General features: G+C 40.0%; 1 protein-coding gene across 2 annotated transcripts in view; it reads left to right on the top strand.

Moving 5' to 3' along the window:
• The window catches only part of ARMC3 (armadillo repeat containing 3), a 69,010-nt gene that overhangs the window by 14,599 nt on the left and 35,334 nt on the right, over positions 1-19,077 (top strand). For both annotated transcript variants that reach the window (XR_005453693.1, XM_038755802.1), the window contains exons 4-8: positions 3,922-4,047; positions 6,165-6,233; positions 7,576-7,751; positions 11,189-11,383; positions 13,485-13,668. Coding sequence is in view for 1 of the 2 variants with exons in the window: in XM_038755802.1 (XP_038611730.1) it covers positions 3,922-4,047; positions 6,165-6,233; positions 7,576-7,751; positions 11,189-11,383; positions 13,485-13,668 (750 nt within the window). In the remaining variant the exon portion in view is untranslated. The remainder of the gene's footprint in view (positions 1-3,921; positions 4,048-6,164; positions 6,234-7,575; positions 7,752-11,188; positions 11,384-13,484; positions 13,669-19,077) is intronic.

The raw sequence follows: 19,077 nt of genomic DNA, 5'->3' as shown, positions 1-19,077 counted from the left end.
ATTCTCTTCACATGTCTGACCCAGCACAGCTGGGCTGAGGGGAGCAGCAGCAGCCTTCCAAGTAACAATAATAATAATGATAATTGTGGTATTTGTTGAGTGCTTACTATGTGCCAGGCACTATACTAAATGCTGGGGTGGATACAAGCAAATCGGGTTGGACACAGTCCCTAGCCTATGTGGGATTCATGGTCTCAACCCCCATTTGACAGCTGAAGGCCCAGAGAAGTGAAGTGACTTGCCTGAGGTCCCACAGCAGACAGGTAGCAGAGCCAGGATTTTGACTGACCCCCAGGCCTTGCTCTATCCAATACGCCTTACTCTCTGGCAGCTAAAATAGGGGGTCCCAAAGTAAGACTATCAGAAAAAATGTTTTAAAAGTACGATTCCCCCAGATCAATCAGTGGTATTTATTGAGCACGTACAATGTTCAGAACACTGAACTAAGCGCTTGGGAGAGTACCCAAAATGTAACAGAACAACAGGTAGACCAGTTGGCATGTGGCGGTCATTCCTCAACCCCTCTCCCTGGGCTAACTGAGAGGCAGAACATATGGGAAGGTCGTATATTTGAGAGACAGTTGGAGAATGCACCTAGGCCTTGCAAGCTGTGTAGTAAAACTAAGTCTTTATATATAAGATGTCCTCTAGACTGTAAGCTCATTATGGGCAGAGAATGTGTCTGTTTATTGTTATTTTGTACTCTCCCAAGTGTTTACTGTTCTCTGCACACAGTAAGCGCTCAATAAATATGACTGAATGAATGAATCGTAGTGACTATCAGTTGTGCATCAGTCGTCTCTTCTACACGCACCCTCATAGCCCTAGTTCACTGTCTGTAGTACCTTTTCTGAACTGGAAAGACTCTTCTCCATATATGTTGCCAACTTGTACTTCCCAAGCGCTTAGTACAGTGCTCTGCACACAGTAAGCGCTCAATAAATACGATTGATTGATTGATTCTCCATACAAATGAATTCAGAATTCTATGTAATCACCTTCAATCAAACGAGCCATAGTGTTTGTTGAGCACCTGATGTATATAAAGCACTGTACTAAGCACTTGGGAAAGTACAATAAAAAGACATGCCTCCTAGCCTCAAAGGGCTTACACTCTAGCAGCAGAAATTGACAGTCAATCAGTGGTGTTTATTGAGTGCTTATTTTGTGCAGAGCACTGCACTTAGGTAAGAGGAAGCAATAAAGTATAAAGATAGGTAAGTAAGTTCTTCAAGAGGGAGTTTGAGTTCCCCACTGACAAAGAAGTTCTGCAGTAGTAGTTGGGGGATGTAGTGTAGAGCTATGAGATTCAACAGGGAAGACTTTCTGGAGGAGGTGTGATTTCATAAGGGCTTTGAAACTGGGGAGAGCCGTGGTCTGCCAGATGTGAAGGGAGAGGGAATTCCAGGAAAAAAGGAAGGCATGAGCAAGAAGTCGGCAACGGGAGAGACAAATAGCAACCCACGGTGCTATTGATTAGCCTGTCAAAATTGGATTTTATTTGTAATTGTGTGTTAGGTATAAAAAAAGAGAAAAGACTCCTAATATAAGTGAAGACAATTTAATTCAATAATTGACATGTTATAATCACTCTCACTATACCCAGTATTTCTACTTGACTGATTTACAATTATGCTTTTTTCTATTACTAATCAAATAATGCTTCTGAGTAACTGTTGACAAATGAGATTGTGTTTAAAGCAGATATAAGTGGAAAATGTCAAAGGGGAGTTATAGGGTAGATACCAGTAAAGAGGAAAAGGAACTGACAAAAATATTAGTAAAAGCAAAGGGATGCCAAGATTAATAGCAATAAAAGGAAAAAAATACATATAATTGCAAGGTTAAGGCAATGGAAGAAGCAGAAACATGAATTCCCTGAAATAACCTTTAGTTGATCCGGTAGAAAAATCAAGAGGTGCTCAGCAGAATCCAGAAACTCTTTTATTGACGGAGTCAATAAAATAAGAACACATACAAGGGAAATTGAAAGAAACAAAATGCAACTATCCAACTCAGTCATCATATCTACTATTTTATATAAAAGCAAAAGCTAGCTTTTGCTAGATAAACATTCATCATATCTACTATTTCATATAAAAGCAAAAGCTAGATTTTGCTAGATAAACATGTAAGTAAAATGAAAATCCTTGGAATGAAGTAACTGCAAAATCAGAAAAAAATAGAAGCAAAGAAAAAGTAAGGAAAGAAGTTTAACAATGGTCACTAATAAAACTATTTGAAGAAAATTAGCTGTAGTCACTGTCAGTGTTTAATTTGACCCAGGAGAGGTGAGGCACCCAGAGAGATTGCATACCAACATAAGCATTAGGACTCACCCCTCATATCGCAGGGTTTAACCCCAACAAGGACTGGCCCAAATTGAACATTGGTCATAGTGGCACAGTTATAGACTGGGGAAAATAGGAAAAGGCAACTATTGGAAAATCTCCAGTAAAAAAAAAAAATGATAGAACAAGAAATGGCAAATATTGGGAAAACTCAAGTTAAAAAGAAAAAGATAGAGCCCACAGTAAGAACTTCAAGACAGTGGGATGAATGGGAATGAGAGAACAAAGATTCTGTGAAGCTGGTAATGGAGAAGGAGATTTTCCCCTGAGATCCAGTGGATCTCTGTCTTGAGTCATCATTTTCTCACTGGGTCGCAGAATGCTGCTAGAAGGCAGGCAGAGACGTAGCACATTTAATTAATTTGCAGAACTGGGACTGGGACCCAAGTCTCCCGCTTCCCAGCGCAGTGACTCGTTGCCCTTGGACCAACAGCAGAGCTAGTATATATTAAGAAAAACACCATTCTGAGAACTGTTTTGTGTATAATCCCTCTGTAACCTAGCAGGTGACAACTCTCTCTCGGGAGTCAATTTTCAGGCATTTCTTTCTGCTGACTAATTGGTTCTGTCAACTACCGCAGCAGGAGCTGAATGGTCCCACTTCAAGGAGGAGAAAAATGAGCCCCACTGCAGCGGGAAAAAGAAAAAGCAGGGGTGTGAAAACAAAACAGGTTCTCTAGGGTTTCTCCATGCTGGAACTTGCAGACAGAAGTCTCCAAAGTGCTAGTGTTGAAATTGAATAACCTCGCTTGAGGTTCTCCATCAGTCAACCAATCAGTGATATTTATTGAATGCTTACTATGTGCAGAGCGCTGTACGGAGTGCTTGGGAGAGTACAATACAACAGAATTAGCGGACACTTTCCCAGAAGGTCTTTGGGAACAATTAGTACTTCTTAGGATGAGCATTTTCAGAATGGGATGGCTTATGTTATAATGCAGTTTCACCAGCATAAGCCGAAAGGGAAAGAAGATCGAGAGGAATACAGACACCGACTTTTTGAGACCTTATTGAAAGAGTAAGGTAAACGCACTGTGGGCGGGGAACACATCTGCTAACTCTGTTGTTCTGTACTCTCTCAAGGCCTTAGTGTAGTACGTAGTAAGTGCGTAATAAATACAATTGATTAGGTGGAAAGTAATAGTATTAATAATAATAATTGTGGTTATTTGTTAAGTGTTTATTACGTGCCAGGAATCAGGTCACACATGGGACTCACAGTCTAAGGAGGAGGGAGAACAAGGTATTGATTTCCCATTTTGCAGATGAGGGAACTGAGGCACAGAGAAGTGAAGTGCTAGCCCAAGGTCCCACAGGAGACAAGCAGTGAAGCCAGGATTTGAACCCAGGTCCTACTGACTCTCAGGCCCGGGCTCTATTCACTAGGCCATGCTGCTCTTCTCTTACCTTCTCCAATCACTTCAAAGCAGCAAGGAAGAATATTCCAAGGTTCACTGTGACCCAAGAGAGGGAAAGTCAGTGAAGAAATGAGGGGGAAAGCCCGGGAGCCCGGGTTCAAAAGAGTAGATTGATTTGATCATTTGACTAAGTGTGGATTATTTCACCCTAGGTGAGGAAAATAAATCAACTCTGCTTGAACTTGGAGCTGTGGAACCTTTGTCCAGACTGCTTTTACACGAAGATAGAATTGTACGCAGAAACGCTACCATGGTGTTTGGAATCATGGCTTCTAACAGTAAGAAATTCCATCGTTAGAGCTGATTTTTTCATGACCCTTTGAGCCAGTTAATCCCAGTGCATAAATTACTCCCTGGGAATAACAGGCACTTTTGGAGTTTCATCCTTTTCAAGCCATTAGGGAACTATTAATGCCCTGAAGCAGTAATTTACCAAATGGTCCCTTAGTGGTCTCAGAGAGTCAATGCGGTTTCATATACATACAATTTGTCCTCGGGATTCAAAGATGGCACTGCTGACAATGAGTGTTCATCCTTTGAAGGTGGTGGCTATAAGAATTCTCTTTCACACTTTATGCTGGAAAAGATACAGGGAATATTTCCTGCCTCTTGCCTGAAGCGGGTGAACAATCTGCCACAGAAACAAAGCCTGACTGTTAATTTAAAGAATATAATTTCTAAAGAAATGTATATTTTTTACTATTAATCTTCTAGTAGGCGATATAAAATTTTTAAGTTCCAATCAATATGTTTTACTTTTTCATCTTGATATTAAAAATGGAATTTTTTTGCTTAAGCAAATCATTGCTCTTATGAAATATGTCGACTTTGCAAATCTCATTACGAGTGGTTTAAAAATGTAAACATAGATGTATATTAATATCCATATTTATGTACACCTCCTGTCACTCTTGAGATGGGAGGGGGAATCTATGAATTAAAGGCAAACAATGTGAATTTCCACGATTCCATTCCTCATTTCAAAAGTAAAAACGTGGTTCTTTGTAACTCTGCCTGGAAGCCTCCTTTTATTATGAAAAATCTGGACAAGCCACTAAGAATCTGCCTAAATTGGCAATTAGAGGAAAAAAGAAAGAGAGAGGGAAAGAGAAAAGCTAGGGACAGATAGAGACAGACACCTATCTCCACCCTCTGGCTACCCTCTGCTCTCCCCTTCCTCCTGTCCCTCTCACACTCATCCAAAAAGATACTCCTTTCAAAGAGTTAGCGGCAAAAGGAAGAGGGGGAAATGCAGCTGGAATCAATCAATCAATCAGTGATATTTATTGAGCAATTAAGTGCGAAGAGCACTGCATTAAGAGTTTGGGAGCATACAATATTGCAGAGTTGGCAGTCACATTCCCTGCCCACAAGGAGCTTACAATCTAAAGGAAGATAGGAGTCCATTTACTACCCCTGCCTCTGCAGGCACCCAGCTCTTTGCTTCTATTTGGTTTGCTTGCATCTGCTCTTTGCAGATACCTCTGAAAGGGATTGTTTAAGGAAAATAAATTCTCCCCTTCCATACATAGAAAAGTAGAACCAGTATTTACAAAATAGGTTCTTAGAATAAATACTTGGTTATAGTCTGTAACAAATTTTTCATGATGCCCAAATAAAAAACATTATGATCATATTTGAAATTTTAATTTACTTTTCATCATAAACAGTTGAATGCTAAAATACATTGAAATTAATGTACCACCAGCCTAGGGGACACTACAATGTTCCAACATACTATTTTCTCTACATTTTGAAGTAGGCTAACTCCACGTATTTCCCTACTCTGTCTTTTTTTTTTCCTGAAATTTCGATCCACGTTGAATTCCAGTTTTTTTCTGAAGTAGTCTTATTCAGGATTAGGAAGCCTCATTGTCTTTCACCTAGTTTTTCCTTCAGATAACTTTAGATAGAAGAAAGCAATGTGGCCTTGTGTAAAGAGTACTGACCTTGGAGTCATAATAATAATAATAATAATAATGTTGGTATTTGTTCAGTGTTTACTGTGTGCCAAGCACTGTAGTAAGCACTGGGGGAGATACCAGATAATCAGGTTGTCCGACGTGGGGCTCACAGTCTTCATCCCCCTTTTACAGATGAGGTAACTGAGGCACGGGGACGTTAAGTGACTTGCCCAAGTTCACACAGCAGACCCGGCCCTGCCACTCACCTTCTGTGTGATCCAGGTCAAGGCACTTAATTTCTCTGGGCCTCAAAATGGGAATTCAATACCCATGTTCCCTCCTACTTAGAATGTGAGCCCCATATGGGACCCGATTATCTCAGTACAATGCTTGGCAGATAGTAAGAGCTTATGTATTATTATTGTTTTGACTTTTCAGTTTCTTCTTCAAACATGGTATCATAATTTAGATGTATGTTTCTTTCCTTATAGATGATTTTAAAAAATTATTGAGAGAGTTGGATATCATGAGTTCCGTCATTGCTCAACTGGCACCAGAAGGTAATTTCACACAATTCCTTTATTCTAAAAGAATTGAAATAATTTACTTTTCATTTTATCAGTTCATTATAAAAATTTCTGATTTGTGTTAAGAAATGTCATTTATAATTGAAATGTCAACTTTTTTAGTCACCATCTAGGTAATCAATCAAACAGTAGTATTTATTGAGCACCTGCTGCATGCAGAGCACTGCACTAAGCACTTGGAGAGTATAGTAAAGTTAGGAATGATCACTGCTCTTGAATTGCTTACAGTCAAATTTGGGAGATAGACACTAGAACAATTCACAGTGAGGAGGAAGAAGGAAAGAGGTATTATTTATTTGTATTAATGTCTAGTTCACCTCTAGGCCATGAGCTCATTGTGGGCAGAGAACAGGTCTGCCAACTCTGTTGTAAGGGCTTAGTTCAGTGCTCTGCACATAGCAGTCAATAAATATCATTGATTATGATAGGTGAGAAATCGCTCAAGTAATGGGTATGTACAGAAATGCAACAGGGGGTGGTGAGCATAAAAGTGTATAATGGGTACAGAAGTGCCAAGGAGGTAGTTGTGAAGGAAAGACTGGGGGAAAGAAGAACATGCCAAATACTGTACTAAGTGCTGGGCTAGATAACAAGATAATCAGGTAGGATACAGCCCCTTGTCTCACATAGTCTAATTTGTGGGCAGCGTTCATGTCTACCAATTTTATTGTATTGTGCTCTCTCAAGCATTTAGCACAATGCTCTGCACACAGGAAGCTAAATACCACTGATTGATTGACAAATGCAGAGTTTCGCAAGCTTATACCTAAATGTCAGTTAGCACAGTGCTATGGTTTCATTAATGCCATGAATTTCACTTTTTGTCTAGTTCCCTTCCACTTTCATCCTGCCATCCAACCTCCATTGTAGGATCTCATTTGTTGGCCCAACTCCACGTCCATTCACAGGCCAGGTTTGCCTGACATCTTAACTCTGAAATTCATCAACACTGCCCAGTTTCTGGACAAAAGGGAACTGGCAGGGGATGACCCGGGGATGTGGGGTAGTTTCGTTCTGAGATGCCTGGTCACCGGCCCACCAGAAATCAGCTCCTCCTAAGCGCTTACTGATAAGTTCTTAAATCTCAGTCTGTTTGATTCTTTAGATGCGATTCATTTTGTAAAGCAAAGGGCACTGAGAGGAAGCATAAATCTGGTATCCTAACCGACTTTGGTTTCTACCACTAAAACTCTGAAGCTGTTTTGACTCAGTAGCATCGTGAACCTTGTAGACTGACAAGATTTCCCCAAAGATAAGATTTATAGCTGATGAATGCACATGGGCCATAATTCCATTCTTTATTTTCAACATGCAGAAGACGTAGTTATCCATGAGTTTGCTAGTCTTTGCCTTGCAAACATGGCTGTGGAGTATACCAGCAAAGTGCAAATATTTGAACAAGGTGGCCTAGAGCCCCTAATCAGACTGTTAAGTAGCCCAGACCCTGATGTTAAGAAGAATGCTGTTGAATGCATCTACAATCTGGTCCAGGTAAAGTGTTTTAAAATTTTATTCTACTAAAATGCATCCTAAAAGGGTTTTTTCCTTTCAGAAACTCAACATTTTTTTACAGCTAAACCGCTTAATGCGAAAGCAAGATGGGGTTCCCTGGAAATGTGGTTATTTTCATGATGACTGAAAGGTGGGGAGTTGTAATATATGGGGAGTTGTAATATAATTTTGAGTCTTCTCAGAAAGCTGTAGAAGGAGCTTGTCCTGCCTTTTGAGTTAGTGGTTTTTCAACTTTGTCCAATTTCAGTTGAACAGCAAGCCTTCTTTTCTTCATAAAGTACCTTGCAACAGACAATTTTTGAATTTCTTCACATCCTTTTGAACTCCCCTCTCCACTCATATCTTCAAGTTCGAAGGACAAGTTTGAAAGGTGTTTACATCTGTATACATTTAAGCGTACCACTTCTCTACTAGGATCTGCATCTTCAGTCATTTTCATAAATTCATGTACTTAAAAATTGATATAAACCATCTCAAAACCCAAACCCCCCAATATTTAGCAGCAGACCTTGCTACATTATGAATGAAGGTTAAAAAGTAATAATTCTGGAGATTGGGAGTGGGGAAGTTGGGGGAGATGGGGGTGATTTTAGTAAATTGCAGTAAAGTACTCTGCGCACAGTGGGTGTACAATAAACTCTGTTGCCCACCTAATTATTCCTGAAGGCATTTCTGATGCTGCAGTAGATAAAAACATTACCATTAATCTTCACGGTTTTGAACTGGGAAAGGTATAAGAGAATGTGTCTACCTCTGTGGTATTATACTCTCCCAAGCACTTAGTATAGAGGCCTGCACACAGTAAGCACTCAATAAGTACCATTGATTGATTGATTCACAATTTAACCACATTTTCAAGGAACACGTCATGGCTGTATGGTGGGATTTGTCTGTACTGTTATTTTAATTAATTTATTTTATTTCATTTTCTTTTTGTTTTGCCCTTGTCTCTCCCTTACTGTTTGTCCTCTTCCCACCACTTTGTATTGCGAACCCCTTGTAGATTTAGGAGTCGACTGAATCCCAGTGCTCAGTACAAGGCTTCAGACATTGTAAATGTGTCGTAAATGTGATTGACTGCTTTGCCAAACTGTCTAGAACAAACCTGATAACCAGTGTAACTGTTTTCTTTCTTGTCCTCAGAAATCATTTAATACCTCGTTCAGTGTTTTACAAGCAGGAGGTCTTCAATAAGCCCTGTTAACTAGCCAAGCAACTCAAAAGGAAAGCCAATCATAAAGATTCAATCCATACAATGGGGAAACAAATGACCATATCTGCTAAAGGGAACCAGAATAAACTTGGACAGCTTTCCCCCCAACCCCCTCCCCCCAAAAGCCAATTACCCTCAGAAGGGTGGGAAGGCAGAAGAATAGGCACAGAGCCCCTCAGTGTTTGAGAAGACCCAAGGGTGCACCCCCACCATTTATATGCTGGCCTCTCCGAAACCAGGGTTCCTTTTTTAGCTAACACTGCACTGGTAAATTCTCTGCCCTTTTCTGAGGCATCCTTTCTCCTTCCTGGAAGATTCCCTGAAGTTTTGAATGGATCAGCTACTAAGTATTTTGGAACCCACTAAACTAAGCTCCTCGAGGTCAGGATAGCGCCTGCTTACTTTATTGAACTTTCCCAAGTGCTTGGTACAGTGCTCTGCCCACAGTAAGCGCTCAAAAAATGTCATCCCTTGACTGATTGATTGAACGTAAGTACAGTGCTTTGCACATGGTTAAGTGCTCAATAAATACGATTGAATGAACCCTGCAATTCTCTGGCTGGAGTCAGGAATCCTCCCTTCGGCACTCAAACACACCTGGATTTCCACTTTCCAAAGGGACTGCCTGTCACCCGGGAGGACTGACCTGGCGTTGAATTTCCCCTGGCTACACGGGGCTGTCAGGTTTAGAAAAAGCTGAAAAAGACTTCGCATCTTTTCAGTTCCTGTCATTTCAGTTTCGACAATCAATGCCGTGGTCGAAAGGGTGGGACGACTCCGTGGGACTGTGAGATCAGCGCCCTCTGCAGCATCCTTTGGTTGCATCAGCAGAACAGGGAGATCAATTCTCAATATGATTTCAATTCTCAATATCAATTCTCAATCCATGCCTCTTTTGCTTATCCATTATAAGATTTCCTGACTCTTATAGTGATCACACAGGGCATCTTCATACCCTGGGCTTCAAGGCTGTCCATCACCTCGCCCCCTCCTACCTCACCTCCCTTCTCTCCTTCTCCAGCCCAGCCCGCACCCTCCGCTCCTCTGCCGCTAATCTCCTCACCGTACCTCGTTCTCGCCCGTCCCGCCATCGACCCCCGGCCCACGTCATCCCCCGGGCCTGGAATGTCCTCCCTCTGCCCATCCGCCAAGCTCGCTCTCTTCCTCCCTTCAAGGCCCTACTGAGAGCTCACCTACTCCAGGAGGCCTTCCCAGACTGAGCCCCATCCTTCCTCTCCCCCTCGTCCCCCTCTCCATCCCCCCATCTTACCTCCTTCCCTTCCCCACTGCACCTGTATATATGTATATATGTTTGTACATATTTGTTACTCTATTTATTTTACTTGTACATATCTATTCTATTTATTTTATTTTGTTAGTGTGTTTGGTTTTGTTCTCTGTCTTCCCCTTTTAGACTGTGAGCCCACTGTTGGGTAGGGACTGTCTCTATATGTTGCCAACTTGTACTTCCCAAGCGCTTAGTACAGTGCTCTGCACACAGTAAGCGCTCAATAAATATGATTGATGATGATGATCCTCGTGTGCCAGTTCCACAGTCATCGACTGCAGGGAACCAATCTGAATTACTCCTGTTGAAGTGTGGGTGTGAACGAGGAGAAAATTACCCTCTACCCGAGAACCATTATGTTTATTTCTGTGACTTTCTCAACTTTGTTTTCCAAATTGAGCACTGGCACATCTCACTTGAGACCTACCAAATGCAAAATGGATTGAAGGTTGAATGATTTGCAAGAGCATGCCGTCAGGCACTTACTATTGGGAAGATACTTTCCCAAATTAAGGGAACTTTTAAAATGCTATCTTAAAGTTATCAGACTTTCAAAATAATTTACCATTGCCCTGAAAATAAATAACACTGATTTTAGTCTTTTAGGTTAAAAAATGTATTTAAATATCCACAAATTGAGTTCTGAAATGTTGTATGTGTGAACACTTTAAAATATTACAAATTGAGTCCTGGAATGAAAATGTCACCTATTATTTCTCTGAGAATTATAAGAAATGTTTTATCTCAGTCAACTCCTTTGGTTATTTTTGTTTGTAAGTCATATTGAAAGAAAAACTTTAGAAAAAAAATCCCCAAAATTATTGGTGCAGATTAGAAAGTGGAATTTCCCTGTCTCTTTGTGAATGTGTCTTTTGCATCGTCTATATGATGCATATATCTTCTTCCAACTTGCAGGATTTTCAGAGTCGTGCTGCAGTTCGTGAGTTAAATGCAATCCCTCCCTTACTGGAACTCCTAAAATCTGAATACCCCATCATTCAGTTGTTGGCTCTCAAGACTTTGGGTATTATAAGCAATGATAAAGAAACTAGAATAATACTACAAGAAAATCAAGGACTGGATCACCTCCTTAAAATACTAGAAACTAAGGTAATTCAGTTACCTAGGTCTAAATAAATGTGTTTTATAAAAATTAGAAAACAGTTCTGGTTTTCAAGTAAACTCTAGTTTAAACATCGGCCAATTAAAGGTTAAACGTTAGACACTAAATAATCTGGCTTGGTTTGATGCCACTGCAAAATCTGAGATGTTATGATGTGATATCATAACATCAGGATATAAGAGCATGACATCATGCAACCTGTGGGTGTAGTACTGCCATCCACACTGAATCATTTTCTGCCTCTGGAGACCACTCCAGCCTGGATATGAATATTGGACTGGAGCTGAATAAGTGCGGGGCAGAAGAAGAATCCCTAGACTGGGAAAGAGTTGTCTTTCAAGGCAGTGAAGATTGAAAAGCTGAGGTCACCACATGGTTGTGGGGGGGCCAAGGCAGGACAAACACCAAAAAGGTGCGGGGGCTGAAAACAGAATTAGAAAGCCTCTAAACCCTAAGCCTCTAAGCCTAACCCTAACCTCTAAGCCTCTAAGGAAGCAGTGTAGCCTAGTGGAAATAACTTGGGCCTCGGAGTCAGAGGACATGGCTACTAATTCTGGTTCCACTACTTGCCTGCTGCGTGACTTTGGGCAAGTCACTTAATTTCTCTGGATAAAATACCTGTCTTTCCTCCCCTTTAGACTGTGAGCCCCATGTGGGACAGGGACTGTGTCCGATCTGATTGTATGTAGCCCAGTTCTTGGAACATAACAGCATTTACAAATGCCACAATTATGATTATTATTATTAGACACCAAAAGAGCCGCTGAATGGGGAACTGAAAGTGGAAACAAATGTTTCAGACACCGTGAGGGACAGTCTCAAACAATATGACACAGCAGAGGAGTGTTGAGAGACAATCCAACCGACAGAACTTCCTGGCCTAATCCCCCTCTAGACTGTAAACTCATGGCAGGGAAACAATTCTGTTGCAAGTGCTTAGTACAGTGCTGTGCACACAGTAAGCACTCAGTAAATACTATTGATTGGTGGATAGGCTCTGCAAATGACAAGCACATCAGAATGGTAAAGAGCAGTCGTTACAAAATGTGGAATGGAGTATTTTTAAACTTGCAGGGGTTTTGATCAAATTCCTGGGCATGTCTTTGACATGAAACTGAGTTCATTTTGGGGTGTTCCCTTCTCAGTCACTTATCATGGATAAGCTCTCACCGACAGTTGTATCATCTTCAAATATAGAATGATATTTATTTGAATTCATTCTTTCCCTTTTTTCTTTGTGAGATAATTAGTAGATAATGATGCGGGATTACTTGGTTAATTTTTTTCAAGTTTTGCAAAAATGTTGTTTAAACTTCATCGGACGGCTAATCAGAGAAGCAGGATAATCTAGTGGTTTGAACACAGCATGAAAAAGTGGAGTTCTAATCCTAATTCCACCGCTCTCTTCCTGGGTGACCTTGAGCAAATCATCTGTTTCCTGTGCTTTCCTCTGAGATGACGGTTGCATAGGTTCTCCGAAAATCTTTGAAATAGATGGTGATTTATAAAAACTATTTATCTTAAGGGGAGATCGGGCTGCCCCCCTCTCAAATTAGCCTAAAATAACATTTTCTAAATTCCTCTAATGGTTCGGCTGTGTCACCTTCAGACATAAATCAGCCACATTCTGCTGTTACTGAGACTTTTAAGTACGAAACCCAGTTCAGCATTTTCCATGTCTTCAAAGACGCCCTGCCCTGCCCCTGACCTCCCTTCCAATAGTATTTAGCGCTGTGTTGGGCTAATACGTAGGGATGAAGATGGAACTCGACATGGCCTTGAGGGGTTGGGAAGGAGGAGGAGGGAGACTTTTCTTGCCCCACTGCCAAGCTTAAACTTGCAGAGGTTGTGATCAAATCCGTGGGCCTGCCTTTGACATGGAACCGAGTTCATTATTTGGTGTTCGCTTTTATCCCCGCTCCACTCCCCACCTCTTCCCTCCCCTCCCGGCCTCCCAGGGGCTACTGGAGCCACAGTGAGTTGTAGTCTGATCAAAACTGACTTTGGCCACCCTTGAATTGGGAATCGAAAAAAAAACCATAAGGCAATTCGATTCTGATTAACACCTTGTTTATTTTGTATTACCAGGAATTTAATGACCTTCATGTAGAAGCCCTTGCTGTTATAGCCAATTGTCTTGAGGATATAGATACGATGCAGCTAATTCAGCAGTCTGGCGGCCTTAAAAAGCTCCTGTCATTTGCGGAAACCTCCACTGTTCCTGATATCCAGAAGAACGCAGCTAAGGCAATTGCTAAAGCAGCTTCTGATTGTATGTCTCTCTCTCTTTTTTTTTCCAAACAAAGCACACTGATTTTTCTTAGCATATTTTGCCTTTTATTTAATTAAGTTTGAATGCTTCTTTTAAATATTAACCAGTATAGAGTGGTTAAACTAGAATAGCAATCATGGAACTAATTCTTTCACCTAAGGGGGGCACGCCTCATCTAAATGTCAAATTAGGATAGATATTCCTCTAGTGGTGATTTACTTGACCTTCCATTGGCCTACAGATTAGTAATCCCAGAGGAATGTACCTGGATTCTTATCATTTCCTAATTATTCTTTCTCTGGGTGAGTTGATCTGCATTTTAACCTCTTTTATTTTGCCTTGGGTTTCAGCATTATTCATAACCTATGCATTATTTGTGATCAGAAGGCTATTGTTTAAATAAGTCAACCCTTGAAATAGCACCTATACAGTAATTTTTCAAGTTGCAATCTAAGTCTAGTAGTGGTACATAGCAAGATCTGAGAAATAATATACTCATAACTATACATTAAAAAGAATTTCATTTCAGTGACAGATTTTGGTGACATAAATCTGTAAAGTTGAGTGGTTTGTTTTTGTCACCAGAACCAAAGATGAAATTGCAATTTTAATTTATGTCTATTTAGAGGATATTACTTAAAATTACATGTGATTTAAAATATTTCCTTTCCCTGATGTAACACTCCTCTTCCTAAGAATGACAGCTTGACTATTTTAAGTGATTTATATTTTGATCATATATAATACTATAGCAAAATAATTTCCATCTCAATCTACTCTGGAGATCTTCAGTGCCAATGCCGCCGTAGTGCAGCAGACAGAACTGCGCCGAAGGGGATGGAAAGTCCACGTGTGGAATCGGTGTCGAAACATTCCTGAAGAACTCTGTCGATCAGAACTGACTTGGTGATAGGACATGACACTGATCTTAGATCAGTTGATTTTCTCCAGTTTAGGAGCCCCTGTAAATTTTGTCTTCAAATTTTTTCCACTCAAACTAGATAAAGCTCCGTGTCCCTCCTTTCTCACCCCTCCCAGAAGGTCCCGTTTTCCGCAACCTCAACACACCTGCTCTTCCAATTAACGTCCAAGGCCTCCTCCTCCCCAGCCCACCTACAGCGGGCTCGTCCCCCTCTTCATCCCCCCCTTCTTACCTCCTTCCCTTCCCCACAGCACCTGTATATATGTATATATGTTTGTACATATTTATTACTCTATTTATTTATTTATTTTACTTGTACATATCTATTCTAATTATTTTATTTTGTTAGTATGTTTGGTTTTGTTCTCTGTCTTCCCCTTTTAGACTGTGAGCCCACTGTTGGGTAGGGACTGTCTCTATATGTTGCCAATTTGTACTTCCCAAGCGCTTAGTACAGTGCTCTGCACACAGTAAGCGCTCAATAAATACGATTGATGATGATGATGATACAGTGCTGGGTCAGGGTGGGAGGGTGCTGTGTGGAGGCTTCCTTCTCCCCTGAGAAGACAGCTATGGCAGCCGTGTTGCCAGGGGGCCTGGGGGGAGAGGATAGGGAATGCCTGTAAGGCTAGCAGAGGTGGAGGGTGATGCCACCACCCGGCCCCTCTATTCTGGATGCCATGACAGGGCCCGGGCATGCAGGCGGCATCAGTGGAAGAACGCGGTATTTGTTAAGCACTTACTATGTGCCAGGCACTAGTAGATACAAGCTAAAATGGTTGGACAAAATACATATCAGCCAGTCATATTTTTTGAGCACTTACTGTGTGCAGAGCACTTTACTAAGCGCTTGGAAGAGTACAATATAACGGTATAACAGACACATTCCCTGCTCACAACGAGTTTGCAGTCTAATCTCCATTTTACAGATGAGGGAACTGAGGCACAAAGAAGTTAAGCGATTTACCCAAGGCCATACAGGAGACGAGGCAGAGTCGGGATTAGAACCTAGATCCTTCTGACTCTCAGGCCTGGGCTGTATCCACTAGGCCATGCTGCTTTTCTGTCCCAAGTTCCCTGTACACTGGGGACTCCATTGACTGTCTCTATATGTTGCCAACATGTACTTCCCAAGCGCTTAGTACAGTGCTCTGCACACAGTAAGCGCTCAATAAATACGATTGATGATGATGATGGAGCTCAACCACTCAACCCTCCAACTTGGGACTGCAGGGTTGGGGTAGGTAGCAACAGTGTGGGAGAAAGAAGTAGCGTGTGGAGACCCTTCCTTTGTGGAACACCTCCTCGGGGAGGATCTAGGAAATTTCCAGGAATGGGGATGTCTGGATTGGGAAGGACTGGGGCAAGGTCCCTTCCCACTTTAATTCAGTAGAGCAAAGGTTTAATCTGCGTGAAATTTGAACACAAGTAAATTTTGCCCCTCTGACATGGAGTCCTTGTATCTTCTACAGTTGTCAACAAGGACTTGTTAGCGCAGTGGAGTGGAATTTTCAATCAGAATTGTGAATTTTCACTGTGTTCCCTTCTTGTCTTGGCCACTTGACCATATTGAGCAATCTTCATACAGTATAAAGTGAAGGCAAAAGATGGCAATTATTCAATTAATATGTTCCATAGAAACAGACAATCTGGACAATTCAGGGTGCTAGGAACATTTTTTTGGCCTGAATTATTCAGTCAGTGGTATTTATTGGGTGCTTACTATGGGAAGAGTATTGTACTTAGCATTTGGGAGAGTACAACAGACTGAGTAGACATAATCCCTAACTTCAAGGATTTTACAGTCTAATGGGAAAATCTTACAGTCTACCATCGATCTTTTTCCTTAGCTGTACAATAGGAATGGCTTTAAAATATACCCCAGGTGGATATAAATAAAATTACAGCACTACTGAAAAGCTATGATGGACAGCTCTTGTTTGGATGATTTGATTTTGTTTATTCATATTTTAATTTATTTAGCACCTCCTTGGAGTCATTCAAAACACTTAATGTGTGGGTAAATTACCTTTCACGATTCTTCACTGAAGTAGAGAACAGAGAAAAAGAACTTCTAGATCCTATAACCTTTCTAAAATTCAATCATTAATTCTGCTAAGGGTGGCAGATTGAAGATTAGGATTATAAATAATATATAAAGTCTAGGAACAGGTTGTTGTTAGTACTTGGTTCTAGTTGCACAGCATTTGTTTTAAAATGTATAACTTAAATCTCATTTTCACCCTTCATTCCCTTCCTATCTTTTCTATTTTTCTAGGCCCTTGGGTTGCAGTAATTTTGGCTTATACCAAGTATAAAAAACACATTCCTAAGGGAGCCCGCCATGTGCTCCCTGGGTTATGTTGTCACAAATTATTTGATAACTGGTCAGCAATAATCTACCTTCTTGCTAGCCCTTGCTAGTTGAAATTAATTCTGAAGCTTTCCTTTTACATCTAGGTGATATTCTTCAGAAGATGCCAGCAAGCACAGAAAGGTTATTAAGTGGAGGGTTATAAAATGGAGGGAGAAAATGCTGGCGGTTGAGGGAAATGGTCGCCCTGCACTGTCCCCGTGTTAAAGCAAATTCAGTAAATCCTTTGACCTGGAGAGATCGGAAGGAAGGAGTTAATGACATTACTGCCAGCTAGGTTTATGGAGTGACTTTGGCTTCACAGGAGGAGCGAAGGTGGCAAAAAAAAACTACTCTTTGAAATGTGGGGAGGAAAAAGATCCGAACAAACTGGAGCATTTGCAACTGCAAAATGCAGGGGCCTTTTGTTTTAGTGGACCTAAAGACAGTTATTTTTAAAGTTTATTAGTCTGCATTAGAGGCATATCAAGCATATGCATCTTCACTGTCACTGTAATTAAAATGTAAATGCTTGACTTCTCGGTGTAGGAATTCAATATTGTACTGAGTTAATATGTTACTTCGTTTTTAAAATCTGTTATAACTACACAGCAGTCTGCACTTTCGAGGTTTGGTGAACACAGCTGGATTTTGAGAACAATCCCAGCAGGGTTGAGAAACTAATTGCCTTCAGTATTGATTTAAATGAAGATTTTTACCTCTGCTATAATTGTGTATGTATCTATTTTCTGACTGTTGCAGTTACATACTGTAAAGTCAGTTTCATAGATTAGTACTGTTGTCATTTTTTTTACTGATGGGAATAATACGTAGTTGGGAGATAACTATTCAGAAAGTTTGATGGAAATGCATCGTGCAAGCCACATAAACAAAGGATCTCAGGTCAAACAAATGTTCTATTGAATTCAAAATATTATTTTTAGTACAACAAAGACTACTTGAGAAGTAGCTATTAAAACATTATTATGAGAACAACAACATTAAGGATTAATTGTAAGATTTTTAGCTTATGCTTATGCTTTCTTCCAATTAAGGAGATACAGCCTAGGAAAGGTAAAAACACAAGACTTGGTTCCAGATCAACCTAATGTGAGGATGTGGGATGAAAATGAAAATACCTACAACTGTACCAGCTGCATATGTAGTATTTTTGTGTGCACTGCAATATATTCACGTGATTTAAAGGTTAAAAGAGCTATTACTGCAAATCTAGTGTTGGCATCCAAATGGTAAATCTGTCTGCAAAAAGGATGATTCAGTTTGTTTCATAAAACTATGGGAGAAAGTATACATGAAATAAAAAATAGTAATCCTTAAAGATATATTTAGCTACTGATATCAATGGAAAAGTTTTCTGGAATGAAACAGGCAAATAACTTTTTGAAATTTGGGGGTCTGCCCATAAGCACTCAATTAAAGTCTGAATTTCTACCTCAAATTATAATTGAAATTAAAGTTTCTACTTTATTTGTGATAAGATTTTTAAAATACAAAACAATCTTCCAACCCACTTTATTAAAAAATTAACTTCCGAAGAACTAAAAACCACCTTAAAACTTAACTAAAAATAATTACATTGGCAAGAAAAAAGACATTTCTTATCCATTCAATTTCAATTTGCAATTAATGTCAACTGTTGTGTATTATTTTTAAAGTATGCCAAAGTATACTTTAGTGTTTTTCATTCAGTACATAATTTTATTGAAACAGAAACTGAATTATTTAGAACTAGCTTTACAGGAGAAAGCAGTCTTTTCCTGTTTTATCATTTTCTACATTAGGTTAATGAAATGATCTTATTATCTACTTATCTAATAGATTTTAAAAATATGGTTATTTTTCTCACAAATCGATTACAATGACCAAATGAGCAAAGAAAGTCTCTGGTGAATTTTGAAAGCCAAAAATATGCTTTATTTCAAATTTAGTTTTCTCTAATGAACCAGGAAGAATACTGATCTTTTTTCCCAAAGCAAATGAACTTGGGTATCGTATAAACATTAAGCTATTCTGCTTCCTAGCTGATAAATGATCATTAACATGATTATTTTATGTTCCCTAGCATTAAAATAGGTTTCATACTTTTCAATTATATCTTTCAATTGTATTGTTC

Source organism: Tachyglossus aculeatus, chromosome 13 (genome assembly GCF_015852505.1).
Source record: "Tachyglossus aculeatus isolate mTacAcu1 chromosome 13, mTacAcu1.pri, whole genome shotgun sequence".
In the NCBI taxonomy this organism is placed as follows: Eukaryota; Metazoa; Chordata; class Mammalia; order Monotremata; family Tachyglossidae; genus Tachyglossus; species Tachyglossus aculeatus.
Note: the sequence above shows the minus strand (reverse complement) of the source record. Positions and strands in the feature narration are given on the sequence as shown.